The following is a 22,670-nucleotide window of genomic DNA, read 5'->3' on the forward strand; positions in this document are numbered from 1 at the left end:
CCAAGGCCAGGGGAGCTCAAGCAAGTGCTCAGATTGGCTTAGTTGTAGGAACATAAAACACTCTTCTTCCACCCAAGCCTGACAATATCTAATCTGAGTGCTATTTAGAAGATCCTATTACATTTTCTTTTCTGCCAGCCAAGATGTTGAGGGTGGTAATAAGAAGATTGTTCACACTGTAAAGAGGCCCCAAGAGGGGAGTGATAGGGCAGGCTGCTGGTAGGGAAATGCCAAGAGATGTCAGCTGGAGCAAGCCCTCTTGTGTTGTAGCTGTCATCTCTGTCAAAAGGCAGACAAACAGAGGGGACTGTCATGTGGGAGCATGGTCAGCAGTGACTATCTGGAGAGTCAGGCAGTGTTTGCTGATGGAAATAAAGAATGGTGCAGCTTTACTAAAAATAGAGCTACCACATAATTCAGCAATCCCAGTCCTGGGCTTATATATGGAGAAAACCATAATTTGAAAAGATATATGCACCCCAATGTTCATTGCAGCCCTGTTTACAGTTGCCAAGACATGGAAGCAACCTAGATGTCCATCAACAAATGAAAGAATAAAGATGTGATATATATACACAATGGAATATTACTCAGCAATAAAAAAGGATGAAATAATGCCGTTTAGTAGCAACATGGATGGACCTAGAGATTATCATACTAAGTGAAATAAGTCAGACAGAGACAAATATCACATGATATCACTTATATGTTGAATCTAAAAAAAAATGGTACAAATGAACTTATTTACAAAATAGAAACAGACTCAGACTTCAAGAACAAGCTTATTGTTACCAAAGGGGGAGATGTGGAGGGGGAGGGATAAATTAGGAGTTTGGGATTAACAAATATATACTGCTATGTATAAAATAAATAATCAACAAGGACCTAATGTATAGCACAGAGAACTCTACTCAATATTCTGTAATAACCTTTATGAGAAGAGAATCTGAAAAAGAATGGATATGTGTATATGTATAAAGGAATCACTTTGCTGTATAGCTGAAACTAACACAAAATTGTAAATCAACTATAATATAAAATAACATTTTAAAAAAATGTTCCAGTTTCTTCCACTAGGAAGCCAAGCACTGCGCTGCAGTGGAACAGCAGTTATAATAACAGAAGTATTTGTTGAGTTGTTGCAACATGTACCTCTTTACCTTGTTACTCCTTCTCAACTTCCTCAGAAATCTTTCCATCTGCCCTGTGCCTGCTACAGACACATTGGCTGGCCTCATAGTTCCCTGTCCATATCTGTATCACTCCTCTTACCAGCTCATGTGTTCATTATCTGTTCAGATATCTGTCTCCCATCAACTACTACAATAGGAAAATATAAATGATTTCTGTGTTCTATAGGAATACAGCTAGGAGAATAGCTTGATTTGCTAAAAAAAAGTTTTTGAAAAGCTATAGAAAGAAATGACCTTTGTATCTAGAGCCAGAGTACTGGTTTGTTAGGAGGAGGAAGGAGTGAAGGGAACTCCAGGTAGATTAAAGGCGTGGTGGGTTTGTCAGTCCATTGACTAATGTTCATGAGGCCTTGCCATGTGTCAGATATTTTGCCAGGTGCTAGGGGGACATGGTAGGTTGGTTTGGCTGTAACAGGGAGTATGTGGAGCAGGAGGTCATTGGAGTAAGGATGCGGAGATGAGCTGCACCACAGATAAAGGATCTTCTGGAATGGGCTGAAGAACCTGCCTTTTATCCTGGAAGACAAAGGAGGCCTCTAAAAGGTTTAAGGAGGTAAATGCTAGAGTCAAATTTGGTTTTAAATGCAGAGGTTATCTAGCACAGATATGAAGTGATTCACAGGATATACTGTTAAGTGAAACCAACAGTGTACAAAAAACAGTCCACAGTGTGCTACCTTTTGTATGATAGAGAAGGGGAAATAAGAAAATATCCATATATCTGCTCACTGATGTGAAAATAAACAGGAAGAATAAACTAGAAAACATAAGGATTGGGTGGGAGAAAAGATGGAAAGAAGGCGGGTGGGAACAGAGTAAAGGAAACGGGAAAGCAAGACACTGTTTTTTATATAGTTCTGACTTTTGAAACCATACTAAAAAAGAATCTGTGGGAATGGAGAAAAATCTCTACAGTGAAATACAAACAGGAATGAATGGGAGTAGGAAAGAACTAACCTGAGTAACTTTTGAAAATAGTACTTTGAGGGTATTGGCTAAAGACAAAGGAGCTGTAAATAAATCTAGAACTCTGTTTTTCACAGAGATGTGGCTAGCACTTCTGAAATTACTTTCTGTATAGTTTAGAATTGAGAAAAGTACATTGTCGATAATGGAAACAGTTTGTTGGAGAAAGGAGTTTAACAGTATGGAATGAGAGGAGGCTACAATTGACTTTGTGTAGTGTATGAGTGTGCATCTGGGGTTTTTAACATTCATAGATGGATGGAAGGATGGTTGGAAAGATAAATAGCCAGAAATGAGCTATGTGTGTATACGCGCATCTGTTTCCTAGCTCTGTAACCAATAGGGCCTAGAAGAAGTGAGACCTCAGTAGCAAAGAGCATACCTAGTACCCAAACCTTGGTTTCAAAATCCATTCTCCACTAAAAGGAATCAGGGCTCTTTTGAAAAATGACTGATTTTAGGACCAGAACTGAGGAAGTACAAGATGAGCCTGAAATATTTTGTAGTATCAGAAAATAAAGATGTGATCAAAGAATGATAGGAATATGTCTGAAGAATAAGGAATCACTTTGAATGAGCTTGCTCTGGCCAGATCTGGGACAATTTGGACTCAAAACAAATAATGATGGTAATGGATCATAACCCATTGAATAAAGTAAGAATCTATGAATATAAGTAAATATACATTATGTGGAAATGTAATAAGCATATTATACTTACATATTTATCATGTATATTTACATAAGCATTTTATATATCTATGGTATGTGTCGTATTTATAGTATAAAGAAAGTATAGTCTAGTATAAAAAATAAGGAAGAGAAAGCTCTCTCTTACAGTATAATCCAGCTAATAAATATAGAAGCGAGGGTGGAATTAGAAATTCACTATCGTGGTAATAATTAATCCAGGAAAGAACCATCAGTGGGTGCTAAAACCATCAGTGGATAAAAGTTTGATGAGCAGTTACAAAATTACTACAACCTGGAGCAGGATATCAAGTTCAGAAATCTACAGCACAACCCAAAGAACCCAGCTGCTGGCAGCTGCTGGCTTGTTGTATTGCTCAGTGTTGTATTTGCAATAGGATGGTAACAATAATGATTTGTTTAGGTTCCAGTATGTGACAGGCATTATACCAGGTGCAGTTTGGGGAGGGGGGGTGTTTGTTCTTCGCATATATTAACTCAATCCTAATACTAATTCAGTGAGTTTTTTTAATTAGTTATTCTCATTTTTAAGATGAGGACCCCAAGGTTCAGAAAATGGAACACTTGTCTAAAGTCAAATAATTGATAAGAGGCAGAAACAGGACTCAAATCCCCTGCCTTTTGAGTTCAAGTTCCATGGTGTTCCATCATGCAGTGTGTCTCTGGGTCCTGTCAGAGCTCTGCATTTCTGAAAGTATGCAGAATGGCAAGATCAGAGAGGCATTTTTACACAAAAGCATCAGGGGATTCCTTCTTTCTTCTTACCATATTTACTAAACGTCTTGCCTCATTTTCCTTATCTAAAAATAGGGAAGGCAAAGCTTAATTTCCATGGTTGTTATGAGGATGAAATTAGATGACATATATAAAGCAACGAGCACAATGTAAAGTAAGCATCCAGCATCAGTGTTTATAGCAATTGCAATGCTGAATTCCCTTGTATGATGGAAAATTTTTCTAAAGGCCTCACTTTTGGACTGAGTTGATAGTCAGAGGCCAGATCGTAAAAAGCTTTATGTATCATGAAAAGAAGACTACGTTTTATTCTATAGGCAATAGAAACCACTGAAGAATTTTATGACTTGGAAGATGTGATTCGGTTGGCAATTTAGAGCCAAACAAGGGGAAGAAAGCAGAAGCCAAGGCAGGCAGACTGTCAGGAGGCTGTAGTCAGAGACCAGGCAGATGAGGGTCTGAGTTAACAGACCAGCTGGCATGATGGAGGTGGGGGGGAGGTGCTGAAGTGGAACACCCAGTGGACAGTCACGCTCTCAGACTGGTGCCTGGGCTTGTAGGAAAAAAAGAACGAGGAGCTCAGCCTCAAACCTCTGGCCTGGGTATTGTATTGGTTCTTCTTGGGCATGATCAGAATGCAGAGGAGGGGCAGGTTGGAGGCATGGAAAGGTGCTCATTGAGGGTAGTTTGGGACAAACAAGGAAGTCACAGTGAAGTGTGTTGAAGTGGTAGTCGCTGAGTCGTGCCCGACTCTGCGACTCCATGGACTGCAGCCCGCCAAGCTCCTCTGTCCATGGGATTTTCCAGGCAAGAATACTGCAGTGGGTTGCCATTTCCTTCTCCAGGGGATCTTCCCAACCCAGGGATTGAACCTGGGTCTCCTGCATTGCAGGCAGATTCTTTACCGACTGAGCTATGGGGGAAACCCAAAGTGCAAGCCCCGTCACAGTAGACAGTTGAATATGCAGATCTGGAGTGAAGGGAGCATGCAGGCCTGGAGGTGGCACTAGTGGTAAAGAAGCTGCCTGCAATGAAGAAGACCCGGGTTTGATCCTTGGGTCAGGAAGATCCCCTGGAGGAGGGCATGGCAACCCACTCCAGTGTTCTTGCCTAGAGAATCCCATGAACAGAGGAGCCTGATGGGCTACAGTCCATGGGGTCACAAAGAGTTGGACATGACTGAGGCAACGAGCAGCATGCCTGGGAGTTATTGAAATCATGGAGGTGGATGAAGTTCCCCAGGGAAGGGATATAGGGTGAGGATGGGGCAGTATTCAACACACAGTATTTAACAGTGGCAAAAGAAGTGGAAGGAGACTGAGGAGGAACACTTAGAAAGATGAAAGAGTTTCCAGGGGGTTGTTTTCTGCTGAGGATAAGGCCACAGAGGGTGCAAATAATTCGAGGAAGGCCTGAACGTGCCTGTTGGATTTGGCAATTGGGTCAGTGGTTTTGACCTTAAAAAAAGAACACCCAGTTATTTTAACAGCAAATGGATTTATTCAAGCATAGCAGAGGAATTGCACTTTGGAACAAGTGAGTTGTGGCAAAAGCCACAGAGAAGTCCAATATATAAAAGAGAGGAATGTTATTTTATCAAGAAAAAGGAGGAAGTTGAGAAGGGGGTGTTTTGAGCAAAAGTCCATGAGAGAAAAGTGAGAGTTCATGGTGATGACCATTACTCATTCGTTGTTGAGTTGTGGAGGTGGTCAATTTCCTTTTTTTTTTTTCAAAGAAACTATTTATTTTTCATTTATTTATTTATTTATTTTGCTTCTCTGTGTCTTAGTTGCTGCATGTAGGATCTAGTTCCCTGACTAGGGATTGAACCAAGGCCCCCTGCATTCGGAGCACAGAGTCTTAGCTACTGGACCACCAGGGAAGTCCCTGAGGTAGTCAGTTTTTTGTAGGAAATGCAATGTATATCTTTTCCTGTTGGTCTGTGCTTGATGGTTCTTTCCCATTAATACTCCTTCTGTTGGGGTCCAAAATCACTGCAGATGGTGACTGCAGCCATGAAATTAAAAGATGCTTACTTCTTGGAAGAAAAGTTATGACCAACCTAGACAGCATATTAAAAAGCAGACACTTTACATTGCCAACAAAGGTCTGTCTAGTCAAAGCTATGGTTTTTCCAGTAGTCATGTATGGATGTGAGAGTTGGACTATAAAGAAAGCTGAGGGCCAAAGAATTGATGCTTTTGAACTGTGGTGTTGGAGAAGACCCTTGAGAGCCCCTTGGACTGCAAGGAGATCCAACCAGTCCATCCTAAAGGAAATCAATCCTGAATAATCATTGGAAGGACTGATGCTGAAGCTGAAACTCCAGTACTTTGGCCACCTGATGTGAAGAACTGACTTATTTGAAAAGACCCGATGCTGGGAAAGATTGAAGGCAGGAGGAGAAGGGGATGAGAGAGGATGAGATGGTTGGATGGCATCACTGACTCAATGGACATGAGTTTGAGTAGGCTTGGGGACTTGGTGATGGACAGGGAAGCCTGGCATGCTGCAGTCCATGGGGTCGCAAAGAGATGGACACGACTGAGCGACTGAACTGAACTGTTGGAGTCTATGATTGACAATTCCTCCTATAATTGACTTCTGTGGCAATTGCATGAGAACTCCCCCTTCTGGCCTCACCGCTCCATTTTAGTGAGGGTTCCCTTAATTAAGTTTCATGACTGGAAACTAGGCAAGACCAAGTGCCCAGAAACAGAATTCAGTTGGCCAGTGGATTAAGAAGAAAATTAAACTTTTTAAGGAGAGAAACTAGAGTTTGGATGCTCCCTGATACACAAGCATCTCACTCCCTTGCCATGTATTTCTTCCTACTGTTGGTGAGCTCCGACTAATGGAAGGTCTTACAGAGGCTGCTGTCCTTACAGAACATCTATCTTCTGCCTGCACTTTCCCTCGGCTCTAGCTCAGCCATCCAGGTCCATACCAACCAAGTCTATGTGCCACCCCAGAGAACTGTCCATTCTGCTTCCTCACTCCATCATCTCTTCCAGCCCCTTCATTCCTCAGATCCCCAGACTCGCAGACTTGCCTTCAACCCTGACTCAACAGTGGATTCTCTTTTATTAAAACTGGGTTTGATTTTTGGTAACATCAGTCTTTATTTCTTGTCCTATTTGGCTGGTGACTTTTCAACATTTTTAAACCTCAACTCAGAATAAGAGATACATGTTGCATTGTGGTAGGTGTATACATGTATGTATAACTGAAAGGAGATGCACTCTTATTTTCAATTCCATCATTCCATTCCATTCTGTGCTATTCTATATCATGTTTTTAGATGCTGGTCTTAGCCTGCCACATTAATTTCACAACCCATTAAACTGATTTAGAACTGGTGGAGCCACGAGGGGCTCAAAGGAAAAGATATTAAGTATTTGTCTGAATCCACTCCCTCCTCTCTTAGGCTGATCTGCACCAGAAAGGCAGGCCTTCCCTCTAATTATATTTTTATGGTTCTAAGAGGAAAGAGTCACTTAAGATGCCAGCCAACCTTGAGGGGGAGGGTTGGTATTTGAATTTGCAGAGTGGTTTCGTGACTCATCAGAGGAAGGTAAGCAGCTCTAATGGTGGAATTTAGAAATCAGTGGAGAAGAGATGGGCTTACCTTTCAAAACACGCCCTGTGGGCTACCGTCCCTGTGCTTTCTCATGAAACACCCGACAGCCTGGAGTATTTTCACGCCTGGAGGATGCTCTTAGGCGGCCTTACTACCACCTCTGACGAGGGACGTTTACAATTTCCCAGAGTTTAGGAGTATGGCTGCCTCTTCATCCGGGCTACCCAACCCCCACCCCAGCCATCCAGCTGTCTGGACTTGTATTTGTCCGGTCTGTATGTCCTCTTCTTCCCTGGGGTGGCATTCCCCCACTGCTTGGAAACCACTGTCTCCAATAGAGCTTTCAGCAAAGAACATTTGGGAATTTTTTTTTTTTTTAATAAGAAAAGATGACGTGTATTCTAACATTCTCATTCACAATTTCTTTTCTACTCGCCCCAGGAAGAGCAAGGATTTCTGAATATACCTTGACTACCGATAGAAGGATATTTTTGCCTGAGGAATAGCAGAGGTCTTCTCTCATCTGCTCAACGATACCTGCTGCTGCCATAGACACTTGGGTCCTCGAGAAATTTCCTGAAGGGCTTGTCTGTCACGTACCTGCAATGAGCCAGGCCCTAAGCTGGGCCACGGCTACAGCCTGGTAAACAAAACTCTCTCCCAAGCCTCAAGCGCTCACACCCAGGGAAGATGAGTGAAGATCGCTGGGTGTCCCTCACTCCAGAAGAATTTGGCCAACTGCAGAAATATGCGGAATGTGAGTAAACGGATGGACCCATCTCGGTTGGGATTTCCTCTTGGTTGGGGAGAGCATTTTTGGAGAGCAGAGTAGTGTATCATAGCAAAGCAAAGAGAATGAGATCAACTTATTATCTCCTTATAAAAATAGAATTTGTGTCTTTAAACATAAAAATGCGATTATCTTTATACTCTATAAATGATACATTCTCACCAGAGAAATCTGGACTATCCAGGGAAGAAAAATAAAAAGTAGGTTAAAAAATCACAGCTAAACGCTATGAGCATCTTGTCACACTCCCATCCTGTGTATATTGCTTTCTGTGGTCGAGTTCCTGAATATACCTTTTTCCTTTTCGGTCTTCATTTTTTTAAATAATGTAAGATTGTGTTTTCTCAGCTTGTCAAAACCTCTTTCTGGCCTACCTTTTGAAAGGCTGCAGTCTGCTTGGTTACAATGTTGCTCAGTCATTTTCTTTAATATCCTCTTGAGTTTGGACCCAAAGCCTTCTTTCAGTAAGATACAGTTTTCTGATGCATGCCACTTCTTTCACTTTGTATTGGAAAGCCTGGGCTTTCATATGGGGCTCTCGGTTTCACTAGCTGCACCCAGGAACAATGTCAGTGCATCAGCACACAGTGGGGGCAAGGCCTACATACACTCACAGCCCACAGCTGTGCCCCCCGCAGGCCGCTCCTAGTCCTGACTGTTGACAGGAGTTGGTCCGGGCTGACCGCTTCACTCTGCACACACACAGTGCCTGTCATGATTGGGCAACGGCACTGATTTTTACAGAGCCCTTTGTCTTTCAGAGCCCTCAGCAGCACTCCTAACCCCACCCCATTTTTCTAACTCCTCTCCCTTCGCATTAATTGTACTGGTGTTTTTGTAGGTCATTCAACCTGTCACTCCTTGACCTGCCCTACAGCACTTGCCCAGGCAGATCATCCTCTGAAGTGGGGCAGCCTGCCCCGCTTCCACAGGGCACTGGTCTGGGAGTCAGTCTCTGGGATGTGACAGCCCTTAACACCCACCCCACCCTTTAGATCCCCTCCCCCACACCCCCAACCTTAGTGTCCTCTTATGCAAAATGAGAGGGTTGGACTAGATGATCTTTCCCTGTGGTCCCTCCAGGCCTAACACCCCATGATTCCATGTGATCCAGCTGTAGGACTACTGGTCTATCTCTCCCTGGTACTCTGGAGCCCATGGCCTCTTGTATGACCACAGTAGATTTAGAAAGTCTGAAATGTATTGGCAAGGAGCAAGGAATCACCCTCCAGGGTAAGTGTTAGTCATGGGCTTCCTTGATGGCTCAGATGGTAAAGAATCTGCCTGCAATGCAGGGGGACCCGGGTTCAATCTCTGGTTTGGGAAGATTCGCTGGAGAAGGGCATGGCTACCCACTCCAGTGTTCTTGCCTGGAGAATCCCATGGACAGTAGAGCCTGGTAGGGTTTCACGGAGTTGCAAAGTTCATGGGGTTGCATAGTTCATGGGTCGCAAAGTCTGTCTCTCCCTGCTACTCTGGAGCCTGTGTCCTCTTGTATGACGACAGTAGATTTAGAGACCTCTGAAATGAATTGATAAGGAGCAAGCAACCACCCTCCAGGGTAAACTCATCTAATTCTGCCCACTCTGTGGGTCAACAAAGTATCAGGCCCTGTCAGGGAGGAAGAAGAAGCAGAGAGATAAGGCTTTGCCTGAGGAATCGGAATCTTGTTAGGGCGGCAGAAATGTACTTTGACATAAGTAGAGAACAGACTCAAGACAGCAGGGAAACCGTGCACAAAGGAGAAGGGAATTTGGAGCTGGGGGAGGCTGAAAGGAGTGGCTTAGGATGTGGCTCCGTCGGTGAAGAATCCACCTGCTGTGTGGGAGACCTGGGTTCCATCCCTTGGTCAGGAAGATCTCCTGGAGGAGGGCATGGCAACCCACTCCAGTATTCTTGCCTGGAGAATCCCCATGGACAGAGGATCCTGGCGGGCTGCAGTCCACAGGGTTGCAAAGAGTCAGACGCAGCTGAGCGACTAAGCAGAGCACACACAGGATGACAGAAAGTCTCTCACAGCTCTTAGGGCCAGAAGTCCAACATCCAGGCTCCTCCTGAGGGCTGGGAGGGAAAGATCTGTTTCCTTGGCTTATGGGTAACTGTCTTCTCCCTTTAGTTTTCACGTGGTGCTCTCCCTATGCATGTGTCTCACTGTCCAAATTTCCCTCTTTATGTGGAAAGCCTTTTTTTTAATCCTTACTTTTTAAATTTGTTTTTTATTGACATATAGTTGATTTACAATGTTGTGTTAATTTCTGCAGTACAGCAAAGTGACTCAGTTATGCATATATATACATCCATTTTTATTTTCTTTTCCATAATGATTTATCAAAGGGTATTGAATATAGTTCCCCATGTTATACGATAGGATTCTGTTGTTTATCCATCCTGTGTGTAATAGCTTACATCTGCTAATCCTAAACTCCCAGTCCATCCCTCCCCCACTTCACCTTGGCAACCACAAGTCTGTTCTCTACGTCTGGATAGAGTCATTTTGGATTGAACCCACCCTACTCTAGTAAGACCTCATCTTAACTAATTACCTCTGCCATGACCCTGTTTCCAAATAAGGTCACATTCTGAGGTACTGAGGAATTAGGACTTCAACATATAAATTTGCAGGGGAGACAACTTAACTTGTAACAGAGGATTCATCTGGGTGAAGTCTGTGGAGGAAAGAGTTTAAGACGTGAATAGTAGATGGTCGGGGGAGGAGTTGAAACAGGGGGAGCAAAGGTGAAGGGGAGCAAAGGGGGAGGTTGTGCGGAGGTAAGAAGAGCTTCTGGGCCAGGTGAGGAGAAGGAGCAGGAGGATGGGGAGGCAGACAGGGGAGCGAGGGGGTAGCAGGAGGCCTGGGACCCTGCCTGTCAAGGCGTGGCCTTTGGACCGAAGTGGCAAAATGTATAGCCATGGATCTGATGGCTGAGTGCAGGGTGCTCTGGACGAGAAAGTTGCCAGGTCAGGGAGGGCAGACAAGTCCTCTGGATGAAGGATGAAATCTCTCATCTGAACTGAGGCACAGAGCTAAAATGGGGAATGTGGCAATGAACAGATGCTAATTTATGGGAAATTACTGAGGAAGTACCCTCAAAACTTGTGGAACAAAAGGAAGCCAGCAGAGATACCTCAAAGCCTGTGAATCTGTGCATAGTAAGGGACAGAGGGGTCCAGATGTGGCAAAGCCATTGTGGAGGCAGGGGGTGAAAAGAAACTCAAGTATTTGGTAGGAAGTGGCTTCTCTGTGGTCTTTTTTTCAACCATCAGCTTTATCCTTCTTGGATCCATCCTCATTTTGTCTGTGTCTCAGGACAGGACAAGGGGCTCTAGCACCATTGTTCTAACAGAAAAGAAAAACAAAAGATGTGATTCTTAGAAAATGATTAATCCTCAGAGGAAACCCTGAACAAGGCACTTCTACCAATTTTAGATGCATTCTGGCGTTTAGTCAGATTACATTGCCATAGCAACTGCTCTTCCATAACCATAAAAACAGGAGCTCTACAACAGCAGAATAGCTGAAGCGTACAGCCTGAAAATTGAGAACTTTCTCCAGTGGAGTTCTAGGTAGGAGAGGCCAAGAATTTCAGGACAAGAGGTTTTCGATATGCTCTGTTTCAAGAGCATAAACCTTGCACCTTCTCTGGTGCACTTCAGTCAGGGGAGAAGCTGTGTTAAACTACCCTTGGATATTATATATATATATACACACATATATATATTATATAATTGACAGTGGCATGGCACGCATGTGTGCTTAGTCATGTCCAACTCTTTGTGACCCTATGACGGTAGCCCACCAGGCTCCTCTGTCCATGCAATTCCCCAGGCAAGAATACTGGCATAAAAAAAAAAGAATACTGGAGTGGGTTGCCATTTCCTACTCCAGGGAATCTTCCTGACCCAGGGATGGAATAGAACCCAGGTCTCCTGCACCTCCTACATCAGCAGGTGTATTCTTTACCACTGTGCAATGTGAATTAAGAGTGCTTGTCAAAAGAATAATATGACAATAATATGACAGCTTAAGAAGTTTTTTTGTTACGAAATAAAAACAAATGTAAAAATTTTGAAAGTGAAAAAATGAAATTTAAAGCTACTCATGATCCTATCACACTTCTCTGATGACTCAGTGGGTAAACAATTCTGCCTGCAGTGCAGGTGGCGCTAGTTTGATCCCTGGGTTGGAAAGATCCCCTGGAGGAGGAAATGACAACCCACTCCAGTATTCTTAGCCTGGAGAATTCCATGGACAGAGGAGCTTGGCGGGCTACAGTCCATGGGGTCACAAAGAGTTGAACACGACCGAGCGCACGCGCACACACACACACATGATCCTATCTCTCAGTGATAACCACAACTCATATGTTTATGTATAAATATAAATATTAAAATACATATTACACACATATGCATATATATTTAAAAACATCTAGACTATTTTGTGTGCTGTTGTCTTCACTCTACCAATATGTTTCAGTTATCCATTGCCGTGTCAAAACAGGCTCAAAACTTGATAAGTCAAAACACCCATTTTGGTTTTGTTCCCGTGATCCTGTGACTTGGGCACCTGGAAAGGGCCCAGCAAGATGACTTGTTCCTGCTCCACAGTGTTTGGGATTGCAGCTGGGTTGCCTCACATGACCCTGTATGGCCTGTTCACTCACTTGCCGGTACCTCGGTGCTCCTCCATGGGGCCTGTTCCTCCAAGCACTTTCTCATCTTCCCTGGTGACTCAGAAGGTAAAGAATCTGCCTGCAGTGTGGGAGACCCAGGTTCAGTCCCTGCCTGGGTAGGGAAGATCCACTGGAGAAGGAAATGGCAACCCACTCTAGTATTCTTTTCTGGAGACTTCTCTGGACAGAAGCGCTTGATGGGCTACAGTCCAGGTCACAAAGAGTTGGACATGACTGAACAACTAATGCTTCAACTTTTTTTCAGGGCCTCTCCATGTGGCATCTCTTGCCAGCAGGGTTACTTGGATTTTGTACATGTGGCTCAGAGCTCCAAGATATAAAAACAGCAGCAGACCTTTTCAATACCTGGATTGAGTGCTAGACCATAACTCTGTCCACATTCCATTGCTCAAAGCAGTCACAGACCCGGGCCAGACATGATGGGGTAGAGGAATGGACTCCACATCTCATGGGACAGTGGTTCACATAGTGGGGAGGAAAACTGACAGCAGCCATCTCTGGGCACTGCCTAGCACACAACGTGTCATGATGCATTTCCGAATCACCCAGTACTTTTCAGAAGCATGGTTTTTAGTGGTTATAGAGATTTCTTTTGAGTGCACATACATTATTTTATTTAACCAAATTACTAGCTGTGATCTTGCCTGTGTGCTCGTCACTTCAGTCATGTCTGACTCTTTGCAACCCCATGGACTGTAGCCCATGAAGCTCCACTGTCCATGGGATTCTCCAGGCAAGAATGCTGAAGTGGGTTGCCATTTCCTACTCCAGGGGATCTTCCTGACCCGGGGATTGAACCTACGTCTCCTGCCTTGGCAAGCAGATTCTTTACCACTGAGTCTCTGGAGAAGCCCAACTGTGATCTTAGGATGTATTAATAGACTCATAATTTCTAATAAGGCAAATAAATATCTACATTCTCTCCTACCCTTATCAGGCCTCTCTAGAGAACTGGATTTATTTCTGGGCAGCACAGTTTACTACAGTTTACAATGGACAAAGCAGAACTTGTTGAGAAGTGCCCATGGCACGGTGAGGCGCCTCAGGGCCTAGTTATGAAGAAATAGAGGAAAACACTATGTATATTTGCTGGAAAGGGAGAGACTCAGGGAAGAGTGAGGGAGCACTAGTTGTGTTAAAAATAGCCACAGTACTATTGTGGGGAAAAGGTGTAAAGTTAATAGTGAACGGCTTTAAGAAGTAGCTTTAGGACAGATTGGAGGAAATCATCAGAAGAAAGACTTTAAGGGATACATTGCTTCCTAATGATCAAACCTGTCTAAGATGGAACAGAAGGGACTCAAAACCACTGTTTCCTTTTGCTACAACTGTCTGGGCAGAGTTGGCCGAGACATTAGAGAGATTGGAGCTTCAGATGTCTGGTTGATTAAATGACCTTCATTAGCCCTTTCAATACTTAGTTTCTATGTTTAAACAGGTTTCTTTTTCAACTTTGGAGAGCATGAGCATATGGAAATGCCTCCTACTGACCCTCCTAACAACTTCAGAAATGTAATTGGCTTATTGTCCTGATCCTGTTATTTGGGGGGAAGGTTTTTTCCCTCATTTTTCCCCCATGATTTACCAAGGACAGAAATTATCATCTTATTCATAAAGCAAAAAAGCAAAAAAATCCTGATAAAACATCCATTTTCGCCTTTAATTCTCTAAGAAATGAAGCCAAACATTTCCTACATCAGTTAGTGGTTGCTTGATTTTTTAGACCTTTTAAAGCTAGAAGAGATCTTAGCCATGATCAAATCCAACTACCATCCATTTTACAAATGAGAACACTAAATTTAGAAGAGCTCAGTGACTTCCCTAAAGTCACGCAGAAAATCAGTGGCAGAATAAGAATTAGAACCAATGTTTTCAATTTGAGGTCAAGTTTAATTTGTTTCATTTTCAGTTCCAACAAACTAAACAGAATCTACTCATTGGAGCTCAACTTTCAGCCATACACTGATAAAGAATATATATATGTATATATATATAATATTAATATATATTTAATAGAACACAATTTTTAATAAATTTTTGCCAAAGATTTTATTTAGCTCAATTAGTGGAGGGGCCAGTAAGACATTAAAGTTGAGAAGTAAGATATGGTCCCTGGATGGATACAGATCAAATCCATAAATTCCTAGTTAGGCAATTTCATAAATAAATGGAAGAATGAGATTGCTTTGTTGTTGTTCAGTCGCTCAGTCATGTCCAACTCTTTGTGACCCTGTGGACTGCAGCATGCCAGGGTTCCCTGTCCTTCACTATCTCCCAGAGTTTGCTCTAACTCATGTCCATTGAGTCGATGATGCCATCCAACCATCTCATCCTCTGTCGTCCCCTTCTTCTCCTGTTCAAAATCTCTCCCAGCATCAGGGTCTTTTCCAATTAAGATTACTTGGTCAGATACAAAACTGTTTATAGGACAATAAACCCTAATCGTTCGGGTTATCTGTTTCACAGAAGTTCTGTGCATCTCTGCTGGAAAAAAAAAAATCTGTAAGTTAATATGTAACTTCACTAAGTCTGGGACATTTAATATGTTTTAATCAATAGTAAATAGTGAGCAGAACTAAGTACCTTCATTAAACAGTCCTTAGATAGCCTTTGTTCCATATGACATTGAAAAGATGTCTTGCCCACTTATTTTTCTTATTTCTGAGTTTTAGGAAATTTTTAAAATAATAGTGACATACAAAGAAATAGAGACAAAACTGGGATTTACTTCAGTACCCTTCTAAGGCTCTGAGATGAGACACCATGCCCTCCCCCCTTTATGTTTCTATTCTATTTAGGTCTTGACAGAAGAATCTGAAGGTCTTTTCCCCCTATATTCTTCCTTCCATAACCGCAGGATAGTGGGAATAAATGAGAAGAAAGGGAGCCCCAGGCAGGATTTCTGGGCAGGAAAGCTCAACCACCATGCTGGTTCCCAGGTTCCAACAGATAATCGGGGTACTCGGTGTTGGGTAGCCCTGATAGACTCTTCCTTCCTGAACAAAAATTTTCAATACATTTTTAAAAGATTGAATCAGTAAATTGTGCTATTCAGAAGTATATTTCAGTAGAATCAAATTAAGGCAAAGTTTTTTTACTTTAAGATGTAGGGAATCTATAGCTCAAAATTCAAACCTGTCGGTGTAATATAGGAGTCAGAGAAAATGTTTAGGGCTAATTTGTAGAACAATGAAGGCTGTAAGTAAGCTTTCTTGAAACTTTGCTATTTATATTGCCCAGTAGAGTGAGATTTAATCAAACGTTCATGGAAGCCCGGGCCCATAAAGGGTCATGTCTAGGTACTTCCATCTTGAAAGGGATAATCACAGCTATTTCTCACCCACATCTCTTTTGGTACAACTGGCCTTCTTTTCATTATTAATGACTAGAACTCTGCCCACAAGCAGTCACAGAAGCTATGGATAGGGAGAGACTTCACTGAAACAGTGGCTCTCAAATTTGAATGTGCACATAAATCTTTGTTGTTGTTCAGTTGCTAAGTCATGTCCAACTCTTTGCCACCCCATGGACACCAGGCTTCCCTATCCTTCTCTGTCTCCCAGAGATTGCTCAAACTCATGTCCATTGAATCGATGATGCCATCCAACCATCATCCTCTGTTGCCCCCTTTTCTTCCTGCCCTCAATCTTTCCCAGCATCCCAGGGTCTTTTCTAATGAGTCAGCTCTTCACATTTGGTGGCCAAAGTATTGGAGTTTCAGCTTCAACATCAGTCCTTCCAATGAATATTCAGGATTGATTTCCTATAGGATGGACTGGTTGGATCTCTTTGCTGTCCTTAGGATTCTCAAGAGTCTTTTCTAGCACCACAGTTTGAAAGCATCAGTTCTTCGGTGCTCAGCCTTCTTTATGATCCAATCTCACATCCATACGTGACTACTGGAAACGATAGCTTTGACTGTATGGACCTTTGATGGCAAAGTGATACCTCTGCTTTTTAACATGCTGTGTGGGTTTGTCATAGCTTTTCTTCCAAGGAGCAAGCGTCTTTTAATTTCATGGCTGCAGTCACCGTCCATAGTGATTGTGGAGCCCTTGGATTCTGTTAAAATGCAGATTCTGAATCAGTAGGTCTGGACTTGTTCTGAGATTCTGTCTTTCTAATAAGCTCCCAGGTGATGCTGATACTGCTGGTCCAGGGATCACACTTTTAGTTGCAAGAAGGTAACTATTCCTGCATTCCTCCACCTATGACTGATGAGGCCAAATTATTTGGAGAAAAAGTGGGAAATCTTGCTAGCAATGCAAATTCTACTTATATAAAAAACCATACCAGTCATTCAGGTCATTTATGATAAATCAGAAAGTCTTAGTATCCTGAGGAGGGTTTTCTTTACATTGAAGCAGTGGGAATTTTGGCTGATAAAGTGTTTGTCTCTTATTCTATATATAACCTTCAGAAGTGCAACAGAACCTTCACTTCCATGGGTTTACCCAAGTAGTTAGCTTGGTGGGCCCCAGTGGCCCTCAGCCTTAGCTGCAAATTGGAAATACCTAGAAGGCTTTAAATGATTGTGATGTCCTGCCCACAAACCCCCCATCTCTGGACCATTTAATTATCACCTGTAGGCATGAGACCCAGGCATCAGGGATGTTTGAAGCTCCCCAGGTCATTTCAACATGCAGCCAGGATTGAGAACCACTAGTCTACCTTTTCTCCCTGTGGCTCTGGGATTATAGGACATATGGAACAAGCATGACAAGCCCAATCCCTTTTCTAGCCCTCATTTATTCCATAAACTTTTATTGAACATCAGTTTTGTATCAGGCAGTGGGCTACATGCTGAGGAGAAGCAGGACAGGAAAAGAAGCATAACTAGGAGAATGGGCCCATGCTTATGATGCTGCACTTCCTACACCTGCTTCCCACATTCCACCCCAGGGCCTGACTCATCCTGGCTGCAAAGGTAGGCCTTTTGAAGCGGTGCTGCTGACCTGGAATCTCTGTACTGACATCATCTTCCTCCTTTGGACCCTTGGAAAACCCTATTCTTGCTTTTGTGCATCTTACTGTGTTCCTGAGTTTCTGAGTACTTATAAAACTTACTCATGCATCCCAGGCCTCACTGGAAGAAGGAAAATCTAGGGTTTTCCCCTTCATGCTTCAGCTTTCCCTTCTCCCTCTTTCTGTGTCTGTTCTTCCCTGGGTTGAGAGTCATTTATTATCTTGCCGGTCTGTGGAATATGTTCCTCTGGGCTCAGCATCAGTTTGTGTGTGTGTGTTGTGACAGACAAGCCTTACTAGTCAGATGCAAATAGACAGGTTGCTTCAGGTCTGCTTGAGCAAACTGAGGTCCTTGGGCCTACATAATTGGTGTCTCCCAAGTCCTTCCTTGAAATGCAGAATCTCAGGCAGTGATCCAGATCTACTGAATCAGAATCTGTGTTTAAACCTTCTTGTTGTTCAGTCTCTCCGTCATGTCTGACTCTTTTTGACCCCGTGGACTGCGGCACACCAGGCTTCCCTGAGCTTCACTATCTCCCAGAGTTTGCTCAAACTTCTGTCCATTGAGTCAGTGACGCTATCCAATGTTCTCATCCTCTGCCACCCCCTTCTCCTCCTGTCCTCAATCTTTCTCAGAATCAGGGTCTTTTCCAGCGAGTCGGCTCTTCACATCAGATGGCCAAAGTATTGGAGCTTCAGCTAACCTTATCCCCAGGCAGTCCAATTGTATGGATTGAGAACTTCAAAGAATGAAGAGTTATCATGTCCCTTAGATTTTCACTCTCTTCTATGGGTTTTCAGTTTCTCTTTTTAAAATGTTGCTTTATAGTTATTTCCAAGTTTAATGGAAACTTGATCAGTGTCTGATTAGTGTCATCAGGCTCCTAACTAGAAGATGGCCCCTAAACGCTGGGTCCCGGTTCAGGCAGCACAGCTCACATTCTGCTGTGAACACTGAAGCTCCAGTTGGGTCTGTTTGTTCAAACAGGGGACATCCCTGTCCCACACAAACATGGTGTCAGAGATGCCTATGAGTAGGGCCAGATTCTCTCCTTAAAGAGGCTTTGAATTTGCTCAAACACTAGGAACAAGTGGTTGGTTAAGATCCCAGAATTCTTGGCATTAAGAAACAACTTTTGACTGAAACTTCTTAAAGCAGTTGTTACGGCTAGCAACCTTGATCACAGCAAAGAGCCTTCTAAACTTCTGATTTCAGGTAAAACTGTGTACTGATGGTCCTGCCATAGTGAGTTAATATAAAATGTGTTCCTCCGTTGCCAACAGCTGAGTAAGCTGACTTGTTGGGTGGAGCTCTTTAGTGTTGTCCATTTAAACAATAAGGAATATTAGCCAAGCACATTTTTAGATTTTTAACATAATTATAATCTTTTTTTCCCTTTTGCAATGGTTATCTAACATTTTCAGCAGCATTCTAATGTATTATTATTTTTAATAATAAAACCACATTATAGAACAGTGGTTTCTCAACTTTGACTATATGTTTGAACATGCAGAAGCTTTTAAATTATACTGATGCTTGAGTTCCCCCAGAGATGTTGATTTAATTGGTCTGGGGTGAGGCCTGGGATTCAATGTGCTTAGGGATCCTCAGGTGATTTTAACATGCAGCCTGACTTGAGAGCTATTGTCATGGAGAAAGGGCATTACCTTCTGATTTACTTGTATTCGTGTATTACAACTGTGTTACACTATTAGATGTGTTACACTATTAGATGTGTTAAAAATAAGAGTGACTCACTCACTAGCTCTGTGTCTTTGAAAGAATCATTTAATTTCCATACACTTCAGTTTCTTCTTCTCTAAAATAGGGGTGACTTATCTGAAGGGTTATATTGTGGACATTTAAATAAAATGCATGAAGTGACTAGGACAGTGCTTAGCACATAGCAGGTACTTAAATAGGAGTTGTTATAGAAAAGAACTGTGGACATGGCCCTGCTTTGCACTCTCAGAAATGGAGCTCTGTCTCATGAGTCTGAGGGGGTCTTACAGCACAGGCTTGGATGGGGCAGTCTCTACTGAAGCTGTGCTCTCGTAGCCTCAGGTACAAGTGGCACCTGAAGTAAGATCAAGGAATGCTATGAAGAAGCCCCTCATGGTTCTTAACTATCTTCAGACAAACAAGATGGCGCAGTGCCCACTTATTCCTCAGGGAAAGAGAAACCCAGCCCTGAAATCTGTTGAGAAGAAAACAGATGAAGTATCAAAGGACCGCCAAAGAGAAAGTAATGGGTCTCAAGTTTGAGAATTAGATTGTTTCCCTTTTTTGTTTTTGTTTTTTAAAATGGAATTGTTTCCCTTTCACAAAAAAAAAAAAGGAATTGTTTGATGCTCTGAACTCATAAAAACCTATAAAGGAAATTAATGTAAATGTGTGGTGAGAAACGCCTCTTGTGGAAATCCAGGAGCCAGCAATCTCTTGGATTGCTTTTTTCTATGTAATTTGAGGCTAATGGTCAAAGAATGAAAATGCTTCTATCTGTTTACTTGAATGTGTACATATGATGAATACATGTGTATATGTGTTTACATGTAAGATAAATATATACACTTATGCATATATAGGAGCTTCCTTTGCAGCTCAGTCAATAAAGAATCTGCCTGTAATGCAGGAGACCTGGGTTCAATTCCTAGGTCAGGAATATCCCCTGGAGAAGGAAATGGCAACCCACTCCAGCATTCTTGCCTGGAGAATCCCCATGGACAGAGGAGCCTGGCAGGCTACAGTCCAAGGGGTCGCAAGAGTCAGACACGACTTCGCGACTAAACCACCACCACCACATGCATATATAAATTTGCGTATCATACATTTAAGGATAAAGCAGGATTAGCTCAATAGCAGTTGAGAACCAAACAGTTTCTGTGAGAATGAACGGGGGAATCTCTAAAGTGTGGCAATGACATGAAGAATTCAAGTGAAATCACTCCCTTGGTTCTCAATCAAAATGTTGTCTCTATGTTACTTTTGCAGAAGCCACACCAGGAAGACTCAGGCTCCAAATTTTTCATTTTTTAAAAAATGTGGCTACTCTGGCTAAGCTGAAAATCTCCCATTGAAATTGATTCCTAAATATAGTGTTTTCCCCAAATATTTAAGCTACTCATAGAGTAATTTGAATATAATGTATATGTGCCCTTAACTGAAATCTGACCGAATACTAATCTCTCTTCCATTCTGTTGCCTGAGTGACTTTTAAAAAACAGACCTGGTTCTGCTACTTTACTAAAAAAGTTTTTAACAATTTGAAATCAGTGTCCTTAAGTTGGCATTCAGTACCCCCCCCCCCCCACAAATCTGGCTCTGACTACTCTCTGGTTCTAACTTTGCCTAAAGATCCTGTGATGCTCATCTATCTCCGTATCTTAGTTCACCCTGTCTCTTCTAATACCCTGCCTTCTTCACGTCTGCCTTTCAAAACCTTACTTATTTTTTATAGCCCATCTCAAATGCCACCTCCTTCATAGGCCATCCCCAGTCCCCACCCTAACCCTACTCTCATCCTAGTTTTACTTCTTCCCTGTTCATTTTGCTTCTTACCCACTCCATGCTTCCTTGAGCTTCATATCATTGTCGCAGCATTAATTACATATTGCCTTGTGTTAGCAAATGTTTGGGAAGTACTAGTGAACAGTGCTTAAGGAAAAGTAATATAGACTTTTGAGCCATACTAGACCTGAGTCAAAACCGTGACTCTTAGGTAAGTCACTTAACTTTTCTAAATTTCAGTTTTCTTCATCTGTCAACTGAAGAAAATATTACCAAATTTGCACAGATTGGTAGCAGAGAGTATATAAGAATGTGTAGTAAAGGTCTTTAATAAGGCATAACTATTATTACCACAGTTATTCAGATCCTGTCCCCAACTAGTTCATCATAGTACCTAGCAGCATCTTACCCTCCTTAGTATTTTCTAAATTGAGTGGAAGCAGCCCAAACTGATGGCATCTGGTGCCTGGATCTCACTGAGCTATTTGTTTTCCAACATCTGTTTTGAATTTCAGGGAGAAATGTCCATTTTTAGGCAACAGCAGCATTTTCCTGTGGCATTTCAATTTGTCTCAATCCTGAAATGATTATGGCTTGTGCTTGATTGAATCCAAGTCAGCAAAGTCATGAAGAACAGCCCACAGCATATCTACTTTACATGGGCCTAAGAGAGCATAACCGTCTATACGATGAGCCCAAATACCAAGGAATCCTATGTCAGTGTTAAATAACATTGCCCTTGGTTTAGATGCTTAAATTGTGGCAGTAATGGAACTTGAGAAGCTCTTACTTATTCACAATACTGTGAGATAGGGAGAGCAGAGAAATTCTGATTTTCTTTGATGTCTAGAGTACTGGTAACTACACAGGATGCATTCAGGATGTGTTTATAATGACAATTATTGATTATCTTTTCTTGACTCCAAAGTCCCTTATAAAAGAAAAGCCACCATTTTCTCTTATAGTTTCTAAATGACTTCCTATGGAAAGCAGAATTTTTCTCAACTACCATGTGTATGAAGCCTGTCTCTGTTTCAGCACCAAGGACAGAACCTTGCCAGGCTTGATGCCCACCCATCCATTTAATTAACATTTTAAATGCTTTAAAATTTCTGCTCAGATGTTTATTTGATCATCTAATGTATTATTCTTCTGAGCACTAATAATGTGTCAGTACTTGGTATGATATACAAAGACTTACAGCTCTGAAGGTAGAACCAGGCAGAAGATGGGCAAGTTAATAACTATAACACTATATGACAAGTGCTGTTACAGAGTTATGTACAAGTCATGTGGCAGCCAGGGGAGGGAGTGATTAACTGACTAGTAAAATAAGGCTTTTCAAAGGAGTCAGCATTTCAGCTGGCTACTGAGAATTGAGTGAAGTTTGCTACGCAGAAAAGAGACTCCATGAAAGAGTACACAGTGTGTTCAGAAATTTCTAGAAATGTAATTTGACATGGCTGAAAAATAGAGTGAATGAATGGTTAGAGTAAGAGATAAGGAGTAGGCTGTATCAGATCACCAAG

At 42.3% G+C, this 22,670-nt stretch overlaps 1 protein-coding gene across 3 annotated transcripts in view; it reads left to right on the forward strand.

The window, feature by feature from the left end:
- Positions 1-22,670, forward strand: part of DGKG (diacylglycerol kinase gamma) — a 211,674-nt gene that overhangs the window by 37,729 nt on the left and 151,275 nt on the right. For all 3 annotated transcript variants that reach the window (XM_043473481.1, XM_043473483.1, XM_043473480.1), the window contains exon 2: positions 7,626-7,941. In XM_043473481.1, coding sequence (XP_043329416.1) covers positions 7,875-7,941 — 67 coding nt within the window. In that variant the 5' untranslated portion in view covers positions 7,626-7,874. The remainder of the gene's footprint in view (positions 1-7,625; positions 7,942-22,670) is intronic.

Source organism: Cervus canadensis, chromosome 7 (genome assembly GCF_019320065.1).
Source record: "Cervus canadensis isolate Bull #8, Minnesota chromosome 7, ASM1932006v1, whole genome shotgun sequence".
Lineage (NCBI taxonomy): Eukaryota > Metazoa > Chordata > Mammalia > Artiodactyla > Cervidae > Cervus > Cervus canadensis.